This window comes from Ochotona princeps, chromosome 24, assembly GCF_030435755.1.
Source record: "Ochotona princeps isolate mOchPri1 chromosome 24, mOchPri1.hap1, whole genome shotgun sequence".
Lineage (NCBI taxonomy): Eukaryota > Metazoa > Chordata > Mammalia > Lagomorpha > Ochotonidae > Ochotona > Ochotona princeps.
Window position 1 is genome coordinate 26,557,244 of NC_080855.1, and position 16,935 is coordinate 26,574,178.

A 16,935-nucleotide genomic window follows, 5' to 3' on the forward strand; every position below is an offset into this window, starting at 1 on the left:
GTCCCTCTCCCTCTTAGGGGAAGGGGGCATTGCTGGCGTCTCCAGGGAACCCAGCTGCAGCTCCCAGGAACAGCTGGTTCAGGCTGCCTGGAGATGCAGATGAGCCCAGGAGTTCACACGGCTGCACCTCCTGGGTGTTGAGTGCTTCCTCCCACCACTCCTCTAGCCTGGCTGGTGACCTTGATCATTACCTTCCCAGACCAGGCTGGGTCCTCACGATGTGAGGACAGGGACACACTCTGGGTCACAGCTCTGCCACCTGCGAACATTTCCATGACTGATTCCCAGGCCTGGTGAGGATGGGAACACTGTCCCAGGTGGGTGGGGCTTCCAAGGAGACCTGGGACCCCTCCCCCAGCACAGTCTCAGAGGCAGGTGGGGCACGCAGCCCCTGTTCCCAGTAGCACCTTCTGGTACCTCCTCTTTACTCCACATTCAGAGCTTGATGGGTGGGGCCTGAGGCCTCCACGCTGTACCTGCTCCTGTTGCCAAGCTGGCTTTACCCCACTGTGTCTTCAGATCACATTCTGTGTAGGGCTGAACCCTCTCGCTCCTGCTTGAGGATGCACGGTGAAGAGGTGAAATGCCTGGGCCCCATGCCTCCAGCAAGGACCCTCCTCCTCTCCTTCCCATGCCCAGCTGGTATCCCCCAGGTCACCTTTCCTAAGCCAAGGCCAGGGCTGCCCCTCAGCTCCTCAGACCCAGGACCCCACACACCACCTGTTCTGGGCTGCCTCAGGGTTCTGGGCTGTGTATCTGGACACGGCCTTCTCCCACCGCCCCCCGACCGGGTACTCCTCCCTCAGTTCCCCTTCCCCCAGCTGTCGCCTGCCTCCAGCAACTATCCCAGCCCTGAACTCTGTCCTGGTCACTGCTGCCAGCCAAAAGAGCCCAGGTCATTCGAGCTTGGCTGTTCTACTCCAGTGCAGGCAGTGGTGCTGGGCAGCAGAACCAGGAGGGTACCCTGGGTACCCACAGAGCCATGGGAGCACTGAGGAGCTCCCAAGGTTTCTGCAGCCCCAGCACCACGTCCTCCCCTGGGAGAGGCCCCTCTCACCCTTCACAAGGCCCCTCTGGGACTGAATCACACTGAGTGCATCACTGCAGGCTGGGAGAGGCTGTGGCAGCAAGAGGTCCTGTGCAAGGGGTGGGGCTGCCTGTATCCATAGCCCGCATTGGCTGCCCAGGCCTGCACTGGCTGCCCAGGGAGCCCCAACATTCCCAGACACCTGCAAAGAGCTCAACACGTAAGCTCCTCCACAGCCCAGTTTCCGAGGGCTAACCGCAATGGCCCAACAGTGCCTGGGGCCCCATGGGAGGGCTAAGCAGCCTCTGTCCCCTCCCTGCATAATCCCCGGGGCACCCAGGTGCTGCCCCTCCCCCTGCACACCCCTCCCCTGGGCCAGCTCCTCCCAGGGACCAGCCCACACTGACAGACCCAGGATCAATTCAAGATCTGTCTCAGAGGTACCTGGAGACTCTGGGGTTCCAGCCAGGCAGCTCCCCACCTACCACTAGAAGAGGCACCTGTGATACCACCTGTTGCCCTGATGGTAGAGGGAGCTGCTGGGATGGATGACTCTGTGGAACCTCCAGCCTCCCACCCCAGGAAAACCCTGCTGAAGCAGTGGCTGGAAGACCTGAGTGCCTTCCATCATGTGTTCTTGCTGTGCTCAGGTGAGAGGCAGCCTGGCTGTGCTCCTGGGAATAGGACGTGCCGCTGTCAGGGGTCCTGTGAAGGTGGAGAGGGAGGCAAATAGGTCCAAGAACTGGGACCCCAAGACACTCATTTTTCTTTCTCACTTTCCCCAGTCCCTTGCTCCATTCTCCTTCTCATCTCCCTCTTCTTCACACGGCTCTGGTTTCTGTCAGTTCTCTACCTGACGTGGCTCTACCTGGACCGGAACACCCCCAGCCAAGGTGAGCTCAGGCAGAGTTCCAGGTAGGGAGACAGGGAGGTGTTGTCTCGGGCATTCTGCCACCCGGATCTCTGTTCACAGGGGGAAGGCGGTGGAACTGTCTAAGGAGCTGGTCGATGTGGAAACATCAAAGAGATTATTTCCCTATTAAGGTGATGGGTTACCCTTCCCAGAGTCACCTCCTCCCCCAGGCCCCTCTCCTCCCTTCCCTTCCCTGCAGCCTGAGCCCTGCTACCCAAGGACACAGAAGTGCAGGGGGTGGAGGGGTGGACCCTGAGCCCATCCCATCTCTGAGCTCTGCGGTGTGTAGGGGCACAGGGCAGCACCTCCAGCAGTGACCTGTCCTCTGTGCTTCCTCCTCTCCTCTTGCTTATCCCTGTCAAGCTGGTGAAGACGGCAGAGCTGCCCCCTGACAGGAAGTACCTGCTAGTGGTCCACCCTCATGGAATCATGAGCTATGGGCTCCTATGTAATTTTGTCTCTGAAACAAACAACTTCTCCAAGCACTTCCCGGGAATTAAGCTCTGGATAGCCATGATGTCTTGCTTCTTCTATGTTCCTGGGTTCCGGGAATACGTCATGAGCCAAGGTAAACCTCATGCTTGAACAGGAGGAAGCAGTCCCCGATCCAGTGTTCTCACACAATAAGACCTCCCCATCCTTACTGAGAACACAGGGATCTGACCTGAACACTGGACCAGCTCTACAATGGGCAGGAGATGTGCAATGCAGACTTGGGCTCCGCTTTCCCCTGCTAAAGGGTGAGGGGAGGATACAGGGAGCCTACCAGGGAGTAGTAACTACCCCCCCACAACTGCTCATGACACAGGATTACGACCCGTGACCCGTGCCAGCCTGGACTTCATCCTATCTCAGCCCCAACTGGGCCTGGCAGTAGCCATCGTGCCTGGCGGTGCCCAGGAGGCTCTCTATGCAGCCCCAGGGCGAAACTGCCTGGAACTCCTGAATCGCAAAGGCTTCGTTCGCTTGGCACTGAGGCACGGGTGAGTGGGGAACAGCTTCCAATGCTGGGCCGTTCCCCGCCCCCCACTCTGGCTGTCCAGGTCCCTGTAGGAAAACACTATGCCTGCACCTGGGTGTGCCTGTCAGCCCCTCCCTGTAGAAAGGTGGAGCCCAAACTGACACAAGGAAGTCCCCTGTCCTAGCAGTCCTGGATTCTCTTCCCAAGCCCACAAAGAGACAGCCCTGGGGCTTGACCTTTCACTCTCCGCAAGGCTGGGCCTGCCTTGCCCCAAGGCTGCAGGTGCAAACACTGAGTGTGAAGGCAATGTGGAGAGGCCATTGCACAGGCCTTTCTCAACACAGGTGAGACTTCCTTCCAGAACATTCTATGCAGACATAGAATGGCATCAGTTGACCTGGGAAGTGGCATCAGTTGAGGTGGGGAGGGATGTGCAGTGCCCACAACTCCAGTGCCCATTATGGGGGTCAGTCCAGGTTCTGCCCATGACATTTGTCTCTGCAGGGCATCCCTAGTGCCTGTGTACTCCTTTGGGGAGAATGATATCTTCAAATGCATGACTTTCGCTGAAGGCTCCTGGCAGTACCAGATACAGTTCATCTGCAAGAGGCTCACTAGAATATCGCCATGCATCTTTTGGGGCCGAAGTATCTTCTTGCCCAACTCCTGGGGTCTGCTGCCCCTTGCCAGGCCCATCACTACTGTGGGTGAGTGTACACCTGTAGAGCAGGGAGCAGCCATGGGAGGTACGGACAGTGGCAATCTTGCGCTCACCTGTGTCTCCCTCCCTTGCAGTGGGCGCCCCCATCCCTGTACCCCAGTTCAACACACCCACTGAGGAGCAGGTTGACCACTACCACAGGCTCTACGTGGAGGCCCTGGAGCGACTGTTTGAGGAGCACAAGGAAAGCTGTGGCATCTCCGCCTCCACCCACCTCACCTTCTGCTAGGCCTGCCCTCAACATTCCATGGAACCTACTAGCTCTTTCCCTACTCTGTTCTCCAATAAAGGTTGTGATGAAATTGACATGTCCAGGCACAGCACCCCACCAAACGCCTTTGTCCTGTCCTGTCGTGCTGCAGAGTTGTACCCTGGGTTTGGGGCTCAGGTCCCGATTTTTCCCCTGGGGGAGAGGACTGTGTCACAAGACCTGGGACAATCTCTCCCTCTGCTGCTGTGAATAAAGAAACTGCTTAGCCAGATGCCCTTTGGGGTCAGAATGTAGCAGGGTGGGAGGTTATGAGTGGCAGGCCTTGAAAAGGTGAGTAGGATGGAGGAGGAGCAGGGTGAGTCTTGGGGACCCCTGCAGCAGGAGCCAAGCCTGGTCAGTGCCCAGTAGGAGGCAGGGAGGGGAGGAGCCTAGACCCAGGGCATACAGAGCACAGCACAGTGCTTGCTCCTGCACCCATCCATCTTCTGTGAGTTTCTGGTGCTGGCGGACCAGATGGGAGCAAGGCAGCCCATCACTCAGCTCAACCTCCCAGGCTGCTCTGGAATTCCATGAATGCAGTCCAAAGGTGCTTAGGACAGAGATGGGCTCAGGGTATGAGCCAGGGAAAGGCTCCCACATCTGTCACTGTGGTCCTCAGTATAGGGTGGCACTAAGGATGGGAGGGAGACACTCATGGTATTAGATTTTGTGTGTGTGTATACACACACACATTTACTTACTTTGTTTTTTCTTGATAGTCAAGTACAGACAGAGAGGGAAAGACAGAGATCTTTCATCTGCTGCTTTTCTCCACTAATGACTGCAGAAGCCAGAGCTAGGTTGACCTTCTTTTGGGTCTCAGGTGCAAGGCTCAAATTCTTAGGTCTTCTGCTGCATTTCTAGAGCATTAGCAGGAAACTGCCAGAAGTGAAACAGCCAGGGCTTGAACCAGCACCCATATGGAATGCTTATGCTGAAAGTGTAGGATTAGTCTCCTGCACTGCCACTCCAGCCCCTGAGAGTGCTTTGGTTCTGACTCCTGACCTCAGCAATTAGTGAAGGAAGGAGGTTGATTTAGCTCACGGTGCTGCAGGTCAAGGGCATGGCACCTCTGTCAGCTCAAGCTGTGGATGTAACTCATGCAGAGTGACAGATGGCAACTCTATCCACTAGGATCACAGAAATCCCTGGAATGGGCAGCGTGTCCCTTTAAGCAGCCACCACCTCCAGTTGACGCACCTCTTCCCCAAGCCACACCTCTTCAAGGTGCACTCAGCTGCCGATACTGCTTGCCTGGGGGTTGAGTGACCAAGGCACTGATACACGGGACATTTCTGTGACCGTTTCCTTTGTGGGTTTTGCAGATGTGGTGCTGTGTGGGTGAGGCTTCAGAGGAGAGTAGAGACACCCTTTCCAAGGACTCTCTTAGGGATGGCTGGGGCATGCACCCTCTGCTCCCCACCGAGGGAGGATTGGCCAAGTTGAGTCAATCAGGGACCTGCGATTGGGCTTCCTCCATCTGGAGACTTAGAGTCCGGGGACTCTGCACGGAGGCCTTGAACTTCTCTGGTCTCCTGCCATGCAATTCCTCCCCGCCACTGTCGGCCCTGACTGTCCTGCTGGATCCATCACCCTGGGCACCAGGATGACACCCTCCCCCTCCTCCCATGGACCCATAGCTGGAGGAACCCCTGGTCCATGGTCCACCCTCCTGTATCCTCTTGACTTTGGTCTCAAGCCCAGGCCTAATGGCCCCTAAGCTGCTCTGACAATATCCCAAGCAGCCCATGACTTCCTGGTCATGGACTGTTCTCCTGGACCTAATGGCCGCTAAACCCAGAGCCCTGTGTTTTGCAATTTCACAGTCAGAAGGGAACTCTTTAGAATCTCACTGAGGGAGTGGCTGTGAGGAGCAGTGAGGGCTCAGGCTTAACCCTGCTCCCCCAGGGCCTCCCTGGCACCTTCCAATTGTGATGAAACATGCTGGTACCCAAGGTGAGCTGAGAGTACAGAAAGCCCTATATAACTGCCACTGTCTCAAGGTCTCCTGGGCCTCTTGCTGCTCACCTATGCTCAGCGAAAGTGTCTGGAGGCTCAGGCCACTCCTCCTAATCCCAGAAAGGCTGGGGGCCCCCCACTTCGAGCAGGCTGTGTCCATCTCACCCCTTTGAGACCGCCCAACCTGTGCATGGAAAACCTCATCCACACTGATTGCTCTCGCTGCCACGCTTGTGGTGGACACAGACCAGGGGATAACAAGGACTCCTGTACACCTGCAGAAGGACTGCCATCCTGGGGCAATGTTTTGTGTGTCTGTGTGCAGGGTGGGAACAGTAGGGTGGGCACACCAGAGCCAGCAAGGAGCCCTGAAATTTCCAGAGAGACATTGGGATAATGTCTTGGTAACTGGCATAGCCTGGGAAACCATTGCAGGCTGTCTAGCTGCTTATCCAGTCCTTGCTAATAGCTTGTGCACCCAGGGCTGCCCCTCCCCTGCACACACTAACCCTGGCACAGCTCCTCCCAGGGACCAGCCCAGAGTGACAGACCCAGGATCAGTTCAAGATCCGTTGCAGAAGCACCTGAGGACTCGGGCTCCAGACACAGGCAGCTCTCCAGCCATACACTGTAAACTGGCAGAAGGAACACCTGCGACCTTGCCTGACCCTGCAGGTTGAGAGAGCTGCTGAGATGAACGGCCCCACGGCACCCCCGCCCTCCCGTCCCACCAAGACCAGGCAGAAGCAGTGGCTGGAAGCACTGGGCACCCTCCACTATGTGTTGGCTGTGATAATTCTAGGTGAGAGGAGGGGAGAGGAGGGTTGCTTCATGGGAAGGGACTACAGGAAGAAAGCTGGGCTGCTGGCCAGACTCTAGGTCAAGGGAGGGTGATAGGACTGAAGAGATGCCACTTCCAGAGGTTTCTTGCAGGTGGAGGAGGGGAGTGGCTTGGCTGAAGGCCTGGGTCCCTGGAGGAATTAATTCTTCCTTCTGACCTTTCCCCAGGCCCTTTCTCTTGCCTTCTCCTCTTCCTCTTCCTCTTCACACAGCTCTGGCCTCTCACTGTTCTCTATCTGATGTGGCTCTACCTGGACCGGGACACCCCCAGCCAAGGTGAGCTCAGGCAGGGCTCCAGGTGGGGAGAGATGGGAGGCTGCTTATGGGACTATGCCACCCTAAACTCTGCCATAGGAGGAAGGCGGTGGAAAAGGCTAAAGAACTGGTCGATATGGAAACACCAAAGGGATTATTTTCCTATCAAGGTGATAATTACCAATCCAGAGATGGTTATTTCACCTTCCCCCTCCTTCCCCTCACCTGCTCACGCTTGCTTGTCCTGCAGCCTGAGCCCTGCTGCCCGAGGTCACAGAGGGGCAGGGGGTGGAGGGGTGCATCCTGAGCCCATCCCAGGACCCCAAGCTCTGAGGTCTGCTGGGCATAGGCCAGCACCTCCAGCTGTGTCCTGTTCTTGTGCCTCTCTCCTCCTGCCTAACCGCGCCAAGCTGGTGAAGACGGCAGAGCTGCCCCCCAACCAGAACTACGTGCTGGGATCCCACCCCCACGGGATCATGTGCATGGGAATGGTCTGTAATTTCATGTCAGAGTGCAATGATTTCTCCCGCCGCTTCCCAGGGCTGCAGCCCTGGATAACCACGCTCGTTGAATTCTTCTACCTTCCAGTCTTCCGTGACTACCTTCTAGCTGCTGGTGGGTCTCATAAGGAATGGGGGGGAAGCAACCCCTGGCCCCATCCCCACAACTAGCTTTTGCCCCCATCCAGAGACAGAGCAGACCTGAACATGGCATAATCAGGACTGGACTCAGATGTGGGGAGGAGTGATTCGAAAAGCACAAAATGTAGGGCTGTCGTTATTTGTGCTAATTCATAGGTAGCAGGGATAGAAGTAGTGTTGACCACTCCTTCCCTCACATGGCACAGGACTGCGACCTGTGAGCCGTCACAGCCTGGACTTTGTCCTGTCACAACCTCAGCTGGGCCAGGCAGTGGTCATCGTCATCGGGGGAGGCCAGGAACTTTTGTCTACCTCCCCGGGGCAGCACTTCCTCAAACTCCTGAATCGCAAAGGCTTTGTACGCCTGGCGCTGAGACACGGGTGAGTGGACGTGCAGGTATGGATGTTGGGCTGTCCTCTCCATGTCCACTCCACTAAGTGCCTGCAGGTGGCATTGTCGGTTCCCAAAGCTGATTCCTGTACCCAGTACCTGATGCTTCTTGCCAGCCCAACTGTATTCCCAGTCCATGAGCTGCTGACTTCCCAGTCTCTGAGTTCCTTAACCATGGCAGGGCCATTAATAAGAATAATGCCTACTGGTGCAGACGCCCAGGGTTCTCTGACCCTGTTTTCACAAAGTCATAGATTTGACCTTTCCTGACCCAAGATTGGGCCTACCTTGCCCCAAGGCTGTAGGGGCAAACACTGAATGAGAAGATGCATGTGGAAAGCCTACTTCACATGCATGACTTAACACAGGTCGGGCGTCCTTCCTGAAGTCTATACTCAAATAGTCATGAGTTTCCTAAGGCCTGGGTAGTGGCATCAGGAGAGCTGGGGAGCTCATGCAACTCTTAACATGCCTGTTGAGGGGACAGATATGAATGCGACCCTTCTCTCTGCAGGGCCTCTCTGGTGCCCACATACTCCTTTGGAGAGAATGATGTTTTCAATACTAAGACTTTTCCGGAAGGCTCCTGGCTGAACCTCTGCCAGGTGGTCCACAAGAGGATTATCGGTTTTTCTCCATGTGTTTTCTGGGGCCGAAGTATCTTCTTGCCCAACTCCTGGGGTCTGCTGCCACATCCCAGGCCCATCACCACTGTGGGTGAGTGCCCACCTGTAGAGGAGGGAGCAGCCATGGGCAATAGAAACAGCATGGCAGCCTCCAGCTCACCTGTGTCTCCTTCCCCTCAGTGGGCGCCCCCATCCACGTGCCCCAGCTCAGTGCACCCACTGAGGAACAGGTTGACCACTACCACAGGCTCTACATGGAGGCCCTGGAGCGACTGTTTGAGGAGCACAAGGAAAGCTGTGGCATCTCTGCCTCCACCCACCTCAACTTCCGCTAGGCCTATGACATGGAAACCAATGGCATATGGGCAAAAATCAAATTCACATGCAGGACAGAGTGGTGCCATTGCAGGAAACTAGTTTTCATGGGAACATCAATGTCAGGAAAACATAAAAATCCTGGGAAGAAAGGGCATAAAACCTGCTGGTTGTTAACAGTTCAGGACATTCAGGATTTATATCGTCAAAGTTAACTGCTGTGTGTTTGCTTCTCACACCATTGCTCTGTAAGATGGAGACGAAGGGACGCTCAATGTCCATCCAGTGCCCAGGCTCCTATCCTCTGGAGTTAATAAAAGCTACTTCCTTTCCACAAGTGGCTAACGAGTCTCTGGTGGTCAATTTCTGTAACACCTGAACTGATAACTGAGCCCCACCTCCACCCTCCCATCTCCTGCCCTGCTCTATCCAATAAAGATTGTGGTGGACGAGAGCACGGCCAGGCTCAGGGTCATACCCAACCCTCCTGTCCAATCCTGTCCTGTCCTGTCCTGTCCTGTCGTGCTGCAGAGTTGTCACCCAGAATTGGGGCTCAGGACCCTGATTCTCCCACTGGGATGAGAGGACTGTGCCGCAGGACCTGGGTCAAATTAAAAAGCTTTCACAAGGTCCCGGCACAGCAGCCTAGTGGCTAAGTCCTCACCTTGTACACGCCAGGATCTCATATGGATGATGGGTCTAATCCCAGCGGCCCCACTTCCCATCCAGCTCCTTGCTTGTGGTCCAGAAAAGCAGTCAAGGATGGCCCAAAGTCTTGGGACTATGCACCCATGTGGGAACCAATAAGAAGCTCCTGGCTTTGGATTGGCACAGCTCTAGCTGTTGCAGCCACTTGAGGAGTGAATCAACAGGAAGAAGATTTTCCTCCCTGTCTTTTCTCCTCTCTGTATATATCTGACTTTTCAATAAAAACAAAATAAATCTTCTTAAAAAATGTTTTCACAAAAACTTGTGGCAGTTTATTGAGTTGTCCATTATGATCATCGAATTGTGGTGGTCCATCACTTCTCTTTCTCTCTCTTCCTTTCACTGACTCCATACATCTTTCACAGGCTCTGAACTCAGCTGGAGCTGGTCTCTGGCAGGGTCTCTTTAAAACCCGCTGGTTGACTCCAGCACTTCTGCCCAGTCCCCACCTCTTCAAAGTGCACACACAAGCCAATACTGTCTCCCGGGGGACCAATTGACAGATGTAGAGGCACTGGGCACATTGCCATGACTTCAACTCCATCTGGAGGGTACTGGGGCCTAGTGCTGAGTGCATGAAGCTGCAGAGTAGTTGGGGGAACCCTCCCCCCAAATTGTTTCAGGCATGGCTGGGGCGTGCACCCTCTGTTTCCCATGGGGGTATTGGCTGAGGTGATTCTCTTAGAACAAGCTCTTGGGGTTCTTCCCTACAGACAAGATTCCTAGAAGCCGATGACTTGCTGGTCTTGGGCTGTTCCCTCTCACCTGCTGGAGGTTAAACCCAGACCCCTGTGTTTGTGATTCCAAGATCAGAAGGGATTTTTCAGGCTGGCACCAGAGCAGTGAACATGACCACCTGCGGGGGCATAGCCATGTTGTTGCTCCCAGAGGGCGTAACTGGTGGATTCCAGGCATTCTAAACATGCTGTTCCTCAGGGTTGCTGAGCCCCCAGGAAACCCTGTAACCCCTGCATCTTCCCAAGACCATGAAGCAGTCTGCTGCCCATCCATGCCCGTCCAGGATGTCTGGGAGCCCAGGCTTCTCCACTTTAATCCCAGAAAGGCTGGAGCTGGCACATCCGGGGTCAGCCTTGTGTATCCCATCCTGTGAGGTGAGACCCCCCCAGTGTGTTCTTAGAAAACTGCCCCATGGGCCTGGCGCCATGGCCTAGTGGCTAAAAAGTCCTTGCCTTGAACGCCCCAGGATCCCATATGGGCGCCGGTTCTAATCCCTGGGAAAGCAATCGAGGACGGCCCAAAAGCTTTGGGACCCTGCACCCGCGTGGGAGACCTGGAAGAGGTTCTGGGTTTCCGGCTTCGGATCAGCGCAGTACCGGCCGTTGCGGTCACTTGGGTAGTGAATCATCGGACGGAAGATCTTCCTCTCTGCCTCTCCTCCTCTCTGTATATCTGACTTTGTAATAAAAATAAATAAATCTTTAAAAAAAAAAACTGCCCCAGCCCTGAACACTGTCACTGATGCTCCTGTGGTGGGCACAGATCAGGGGATTTCAGTGACCACCACAGGAGCCTGCAGGGTGGCCACCACCCCTGGGAGAAGATCGGTGTGCCTGGGTACAGTGTAGGGTCATTGGGTGAACACAGCAGGGCTTTACAGTGCCTTGAGAAGAATCCAATTAGCCCCTAAACCTGATTAACTATAGAAAAGTTTATGCAGATATTGGTAATTGGTGCCCTGGGAGCCAGTGGAAGGCTGGCCATTTTTCTTCCCTGCCAACATCTGATTGTAGACATACAGTACTGCCCCAACTCTGCACAAACCAGTCCCTGCCAGTTTGTTCCAGGGATGAGCCCGGACTGACAGACACAGGATCAATTTAAGATCAGTCTCAGAGGAGTCCGGAAACACTGGGACTCTGGATACAGGCAGCTGGAGAGCCACATACCAAACACTGACACAGGGAATACCTGTGACCCTGCCTGATCATGCAGGCTGAGAGAGCGGCTGGGGTGGACATCTCCATAGTACCTCTGCCTTCCTGCCCCATCAAGACCCTGCAGAAGTAGTGGCTGGCAGCACTGGGCGCCCTCCACTATGAGCTGGCTTCCTGTTTCTAGGTGAGAAAAGGGGAAAGTTGCAGCTCCTCTTGTGGGAAGGGACTGCAGGAGGATGGCCAGGCTGCTGGCTCTAAGACTGAGGGACAGGGTAGGACAGAAATGTCACTAACATATTTTCTGCAGGTAAGAGAGGGGAGTGACTGAACTGATGCTCTGCATTTCCGGGATAATTTTTCTTCCTTACCTTTCCACAGGCCCTCTTGCCTTCTCTTCTTCCTCCTTCTCTTCACACGGCTCTGGCTTTCTGATTGTTCTCTATCTGATGTGGCTCTAACCTGGACTGGGACACTCCTAGCCAAGGTGAGTTCAGGCAGGGCTCCAGGTGGGGAGAGATGGGAGGCTGCCTCGGAGATTCTGCCGCCTGGATCTGCCCACAGGTGGAAGGCAGTGGATGTGGATGAAGAACTGTTTGATGTGGAAACATCAAAGGGATTATTTTCCTATCAAGGTGATGGTCAACTTACCCAGAGATACTTGCTCCTCTTTCCCTCATACCTCTCCTGCACCTGCTCACCCTTCCTGTCCTGTAGCCTGAGCCCTGCTACCCAAGGCCACAGAAGGACAGGGGCAAGAGGGGTGAACCCTGAGCTCATCCAAGGACCCTGAGCTCTGAGGTCTGCAGGGGCACAGGACAGCACCTCAGCAGTGACCTGTCCTCTGTGTCTCCCTCCTCTCCTGTCTGACCATGCCAAGCTGCCCCTAACCAGAACTACACACTGGGGGTCCACCCATATGGAGTTATGAGCATGGGAGTTGGTAATTTTATGTCTGAGTGCAGTGATTTCTCTTAGTACTTCCTGGGGCTCCAATCCTAGATGACCACACTGTTCCAATTCTTTTACCTTCCAGTCTTCCATGACTACCTCCTGGCTGTTGGTGAGTCTCACAGGGGAAGTAACTACTGGTCTCAACCCACAAGTAGCTCATGCAGAAATATAAGTAGTTGTGATGGTTTCCCACCTCTTCATGACACAGGACTGTGTTCAACGAGAGCTGTCTCAGCATGAACTTTGCCTTGTCACAGCCTCATTGGGCCAGGCAGTGACCATTGTCATCGAGGGAGTGCAGGAACTTTTGCTTACCTCCCCTGGGCAGCACTGCCTCAAACTCCTGAATTGCAAAGGCTTCACACACCTGGCGCTGAGCCACGGGTGAGTGGATGTTGGGTTGTTCTCTCCGTGTCCACTCTGCTGAGTGCCTAGGGTGGCATTGTGGGTCCACAGTGGTGACCACCATACATACCCAGAGGACCCTGTCCACCTGGATGTGCACTGTCCTCTGTCCTGGGCTGTGCGACCTCCCAGGCTACTCTGGACATTCCATGAATGCAGATGTGAAGGTGCTTAGGACAGAGATGGGCTCAGGACATGAAAGAGGGAGAGGCTCCCACATCCTCTCTCTGTGGTCCTCATTGCAGGATGTGTTTGTTCTGGAGCTAATCTGATACAGGCTATTACTGAAGTTAAAGAGGATATTCAGCCCATGGTGTTGAGTGAGCCAAATAGTAGGAAAGTATAGTGACAATATAAGGACTTATTTTTTTTTATTTTTAAGATAATGTTCACATAGTTGAGAAGTATGCACACCCACGTGAGCCTCTGATGAGGATGGGGAGGGTCAGGTAGTGTAGAAGGTGCATAGGACATTTTTTGAATTTCTTTCCCATGTCCGCAGGGCAGGGAGGAGGGAGCCTGCTCACCTGCCTACCAGATGATGCCTAGATCAGCATCTTGGGCGAATAAGGGACGTTCTGTTTATGATGTTTCAGCAACTTCAATGTGAGGAAAAATGTCCCCACATTAAATGGTTGCTTTGACAGTTTTGAGAATTTGTGGGTTTCATTGCTCCTGGGTTGAGAAAATCTTTCCAAGGTCTATTGGCTGATCAAGTCCACCTTAGTGTATCCAGAGACTTAGAACATGCTTGAAAGCTTGGCCAGGAGTGTGGTCCAACCTGTTCTGCTTTTCTTCTTCTGATTGAGGCAGTGACATCTCCTGCTGGCCAGATGAGCTGGCAGTCATGCCCTGTGTTTCCATCTGGGCATGTTGTCCACTGCCAAGGCTTGAGCAACTGAGGAGGCCAGTCCTGACACATGCACTCCAAGGTCACACCACATGTCCTGTGGTTTTCCCTGAACCAGGTTCTGAGTTAGTGCTCTAGTTGGGGAGTTTCCCCAAGAAACCTTGCCTGGGTGACCTCAGGCATAACTCTTGTATGCACCAGCCAGTACACATACTGGTGGCTACAGCTGCCTGATCACTTCTGCCTCAGCCCCATATCTCACAGGAACCAATGGTGCTGAATCCCACCCCAGTTAGTCCACCATAGACCCGGTTCTATACCAGGTCTATACCAGCAGGTTCCATGGCCCAGTCAGGATAAATCACAATAACCCACTTCACACCCATCCCAGCTCTGGTGTACTTGCAGAGTGAATTCAAATTTGGCATTAACCAAGTCCTGAATGCCTACCAGCTACTAGCTGATTTTCTTTCTTTCTTTCTTTCTTTCTTTCTTCCTTTTTTTTTTTTTTTCTTTTTAGACAATGGTTAGACCCTAGTCAGGTTCCAGGAACTCCATCTAGGTCTTTTTTTTTTTTTTTTTTGCAAGATTTATTTATTTTTTATTACAAAGTCAGATTTACAGAGAGGAGGAGAGAAGATCTTCCATCCGATGAATCACTCCCCAAGTGAGCGCAACGCTCGGTGCTGTGCCAATCTGGAGCCAGAAGCCAGGAACTTCTTCCAAGTCTCCCACGCAGGTGCAGGGTCCCAAGGCTTTGGGCCGTCCTTGACTGCTTTCTCAGGCCACAGGCAGGGAGCTGGATGGGAAGTGGAGCTGTCGGGGTTAGAATCGGTGCCCATATGGGATCTCGGTGCTTTCAAAGCAAGGACTTTAGCCTCTAGGCCACGCTTCCGGGCCCTACTAGCTGATTTTCTTCCAGCAGCATAACATGTGCCTAGTTACAAGGCAACTTAGGCAGTTGTCTGGAGGTGGGGCACAATGGCATGTTTCAATCTAAGGTATCTACTTGATCTCCTAATACAATAACTGCATCTTTTTTAAGCTTGTAACTCAGTATTGCATGTCTCATCCATTCAGTGTATATCCTTTATTACTGTGGTAGCACTGTGTGCAAGGTGATTCATCAACCTTGAGGTCCGAGTAGTTTGAGTTCAAGAGGTCGACACTGAGGGCAGGAGGCCACTAATATCGCCCATTCTCCCTGAGCATGCCCTGAAACTGCCTGAAGCGGGGCCGGCAGATCTCAGCAGGCTCTTTCCTCTCCCTCCAGAGACTCCCAAGGCTCTGGGAGCCTAGGAGGGATCCAGACAGGCCCTGGGTGTCCAAGGATCACACTGGGATGTTGACACTGAGAACCTATAGATGTGTACTGTGGAGGTTTACCCTCTGAGCAGGAGATGGTGTGTGTATGAGGGCTAGAAGTACAAGTTCTAGTCACACTGCCCATCAGGATGACAGGTGGGAGAACACACAAGATTGGAGACATTTTCAAAAGCTTGCAGTGGCAGCCAGCAAGTCTCTTGGATGGGAAAGACTGGGCTGTGGCTGGTCCAATCTGAACCATTGGTCAACTAGTCTTCAACCCATACTCTTTCCATTACCAAAAGGGATTTGTTATGGTAGCCACATTAATAATTGACTAGGGGTACCAGTACCACTACATTTTTGCCACCCTGCCATTTTACTATGCAATGATGGGTGTAAAAGAGTCCCCAGCAAACTATTGAAGTTAGGTGTATAACTTTAAGCTTCCCAGTTCCCATCCTTCTGGTCGCATGTCAAGCTGTGTAGATCTTTTGTCTGATGGCCTTTGGCATGTCTGATAGCAGAATCGCAAACACAGGGAGCCAGGATTAGGCCCAGAGAGTCCAGGGCACAGCCCATGACCAGAAAGTCATCGGCTAACAAAGACCTTGTGTGTGAAGGAGGAACCCCAAGGGCTTGTTCCAAGAATATTATGTAAGCCAACCCCCACAGGCGGGGAGCAGAGTGAACACCCCAATCATCCTTGAGATGGTGAAGGGTACCACTGACTCCCCTGGTGCCTCATGCACCCAGCACATAGTCCACAGTACCTCAATGGAGAAGTCGTCACAGAAATATCTCCTGTGTCCTAAGTCAGACTTTCGATACCCAGAGAGAATTAGCAGATGTGTGCTCCCTGAAGATCTGGGACCTGCCTGGAGACACAGCACTTACCTTTGGGGTGTGTGTGTTTGAGGTGGGGGAAGGCGTCATCAGGATTGTCTGGCGCAGTTCTGGGTCTCTGTGATCCTGTCTGATGGAACTGCCAAACACCACTCTGTGTGAGTTACACACAGCTTGAGCTAAACCAGATGATTAGTCATTTATCAGAAAGACATTTACAGAGTCAGAAGGAGACAGAGAGAAATCATCCCCTGACTGGTTCAATATGCAAATGACCAAACATTCTAATCTTGAGCCACGTGAAGCCAGAACCTAGGAACTTCTTCCAAGACTTCCATGTGGGTGACAGGAACGAGACCCTTGGCCATTCTCAGCTGACTTTCCAGATGCTTCATCAGGGAGCTAGATCGAGGATGGACAGCCTGGACTTGAACTGGCCCCCGTACGGGAAACAGCACAGACCTCGGCTTCGTCTGAAAGCCCGCGAACAGCCCAGTCATTCTCTTAACCTGAAATGTATGAATTAAATAAAGTCTCTTTCTCTTCACTAATAGACTATGAGGTGAATAGTTACAGAACAAACACTGATGGAGACATACTTTGGGACCATGCCTGTCTCACCCCCATCCCCAGTACCATCCAGTAGTGAGGACCCCAGCAAGGGGTTTGGGACCCTCTCCCTGGCTCGTGTCCTGAGCCCATCTCTGTCCTAAGCACCTTCATGCCTGCACTCATGCAATGTCCAGAACAGCCTGGGAGGTTGAGCTGAGTGCTGGGCTTGCAACAGCACGGAATGCTGGGAAAAGTCAACCCTGGAATCACCTGATCCATCAACCCCAGGCCATCCCACATAATGGACAGGTGCAGGAGCAAGCACTGTGCTGTGCTCTGTGTGCTCTGAGCCTGGGCTCTTGCCCTCGCTGCCTCTTGCAGGGCCTTGACCATGCTCAACTCCTGACTCAGGGGTTCCCATCACCCCCACTGCTCCTCCTCCATCCTGCTCACCTTTTCACATCACACCCATCACAGCCTGCCACCCTGCTACATCCCGACCCCAGAAGGTTTATAGGTAAGCA

The 16,935-nt window shown here is 53.7% G+C and overlaps 3 protein-coding genes across 3 annotated transcripts in view; all 3 read left to right on the forward strand.

Moving 5' to 3' along the window:
* LOC101529047 (2-acylglycerol O-acyltransferase 3-like) overlaps nt 1-16,935 on the forward strand; it is a 43,223-nt gene that overhangs the window by 12,706 nt on the left and 13,582 nt on the right. The window lies entirely within an intron of this gene.
* On the forward strand, nt 1,467-4,104 carry LOC101528061 (2-acylglycerol O-acyltransferase 3-like). The gene is made up of 7 exons (XM_012927484.2): nt 1,467-1,677; nt 1,813-1,920; nt 2,001-2,071; nt 2,304-2,508; nt 2,749-2,923; nt 3,406-3,608; nt 3,697-4,104. The coding sequence occupies exons 1-7, from the start codon at nt 1,551-1,553 to the stop codon at nt 3,849-3,851; spliced, it is 1,044 nt and encodes a 347-aa protein (XP_012782938.2). The 5' UTR covers nt 1,467-1,550; the 3' UTR covers nt 3,852-4,104.
* LOC101528320 (2-acylglycerol O-acyltransferase 3-like) lies at nt 4,173-9,278 on the forward strand. The gene is made up of 6 exons (XM_058681015.1): nt 4,173-4,188; nt 5,198-5,213; nt 7,177-7,541; nt 7,774-7,948; nt 8,473-8,675; nt 8,765-9,278. Exons 1-6 carry the CDS (start codon nt 4,173-4,175, stop codon nt 8,917-8,919), a joined length of 930 nt encoding a protein of 309 aa, XP_058536998.1. The 3' UTR covers nt 8,920-9,278.

Excerpts from the sequence above, each read along its gene's own strand:
- LOC101528320 (XM_058681015.1), top strand. Across the intron at positions 7,542-7,773 it reads TGACTACCTTCTAGCTGCTG|GACTGCGACCTGTGAGCCGT; the intron begins GTGGGTCTCATA and ends CACATGGCACAG. Across the intron at positions 7,949-8,472 it reads CGCCTGGCGCTGAGACACGG|GGCCTCTCTGGTGCCCACAT; the intron begins GTGAGTGGACGT and ends TTCTCTCTGCAG.
- LOC101528061 (XM_012927484.2), top strand. The coding sequence starts at position 1,551 with ATGGTAGAGGGAGCTGCTGGGATGGATGACTCTGTGGAACCTCCAGCC. Across the intron at positions 1,678-1,812 it reads TGTGTTCTTGCTGTGCTCAG|TCCCTTGCTCCATTCTCCTT; the intron begins GTGAGAGGCAGC and ends CACTTTCCCCAG. Across the intron at positions 2,072-2,303 it reads GAGATTATTTCCCTATTAAG|CTGGTGAAGACGGCAGAGCT; the intron begins GTGATGGGTTAC and ends ATCCCTGTCAAG.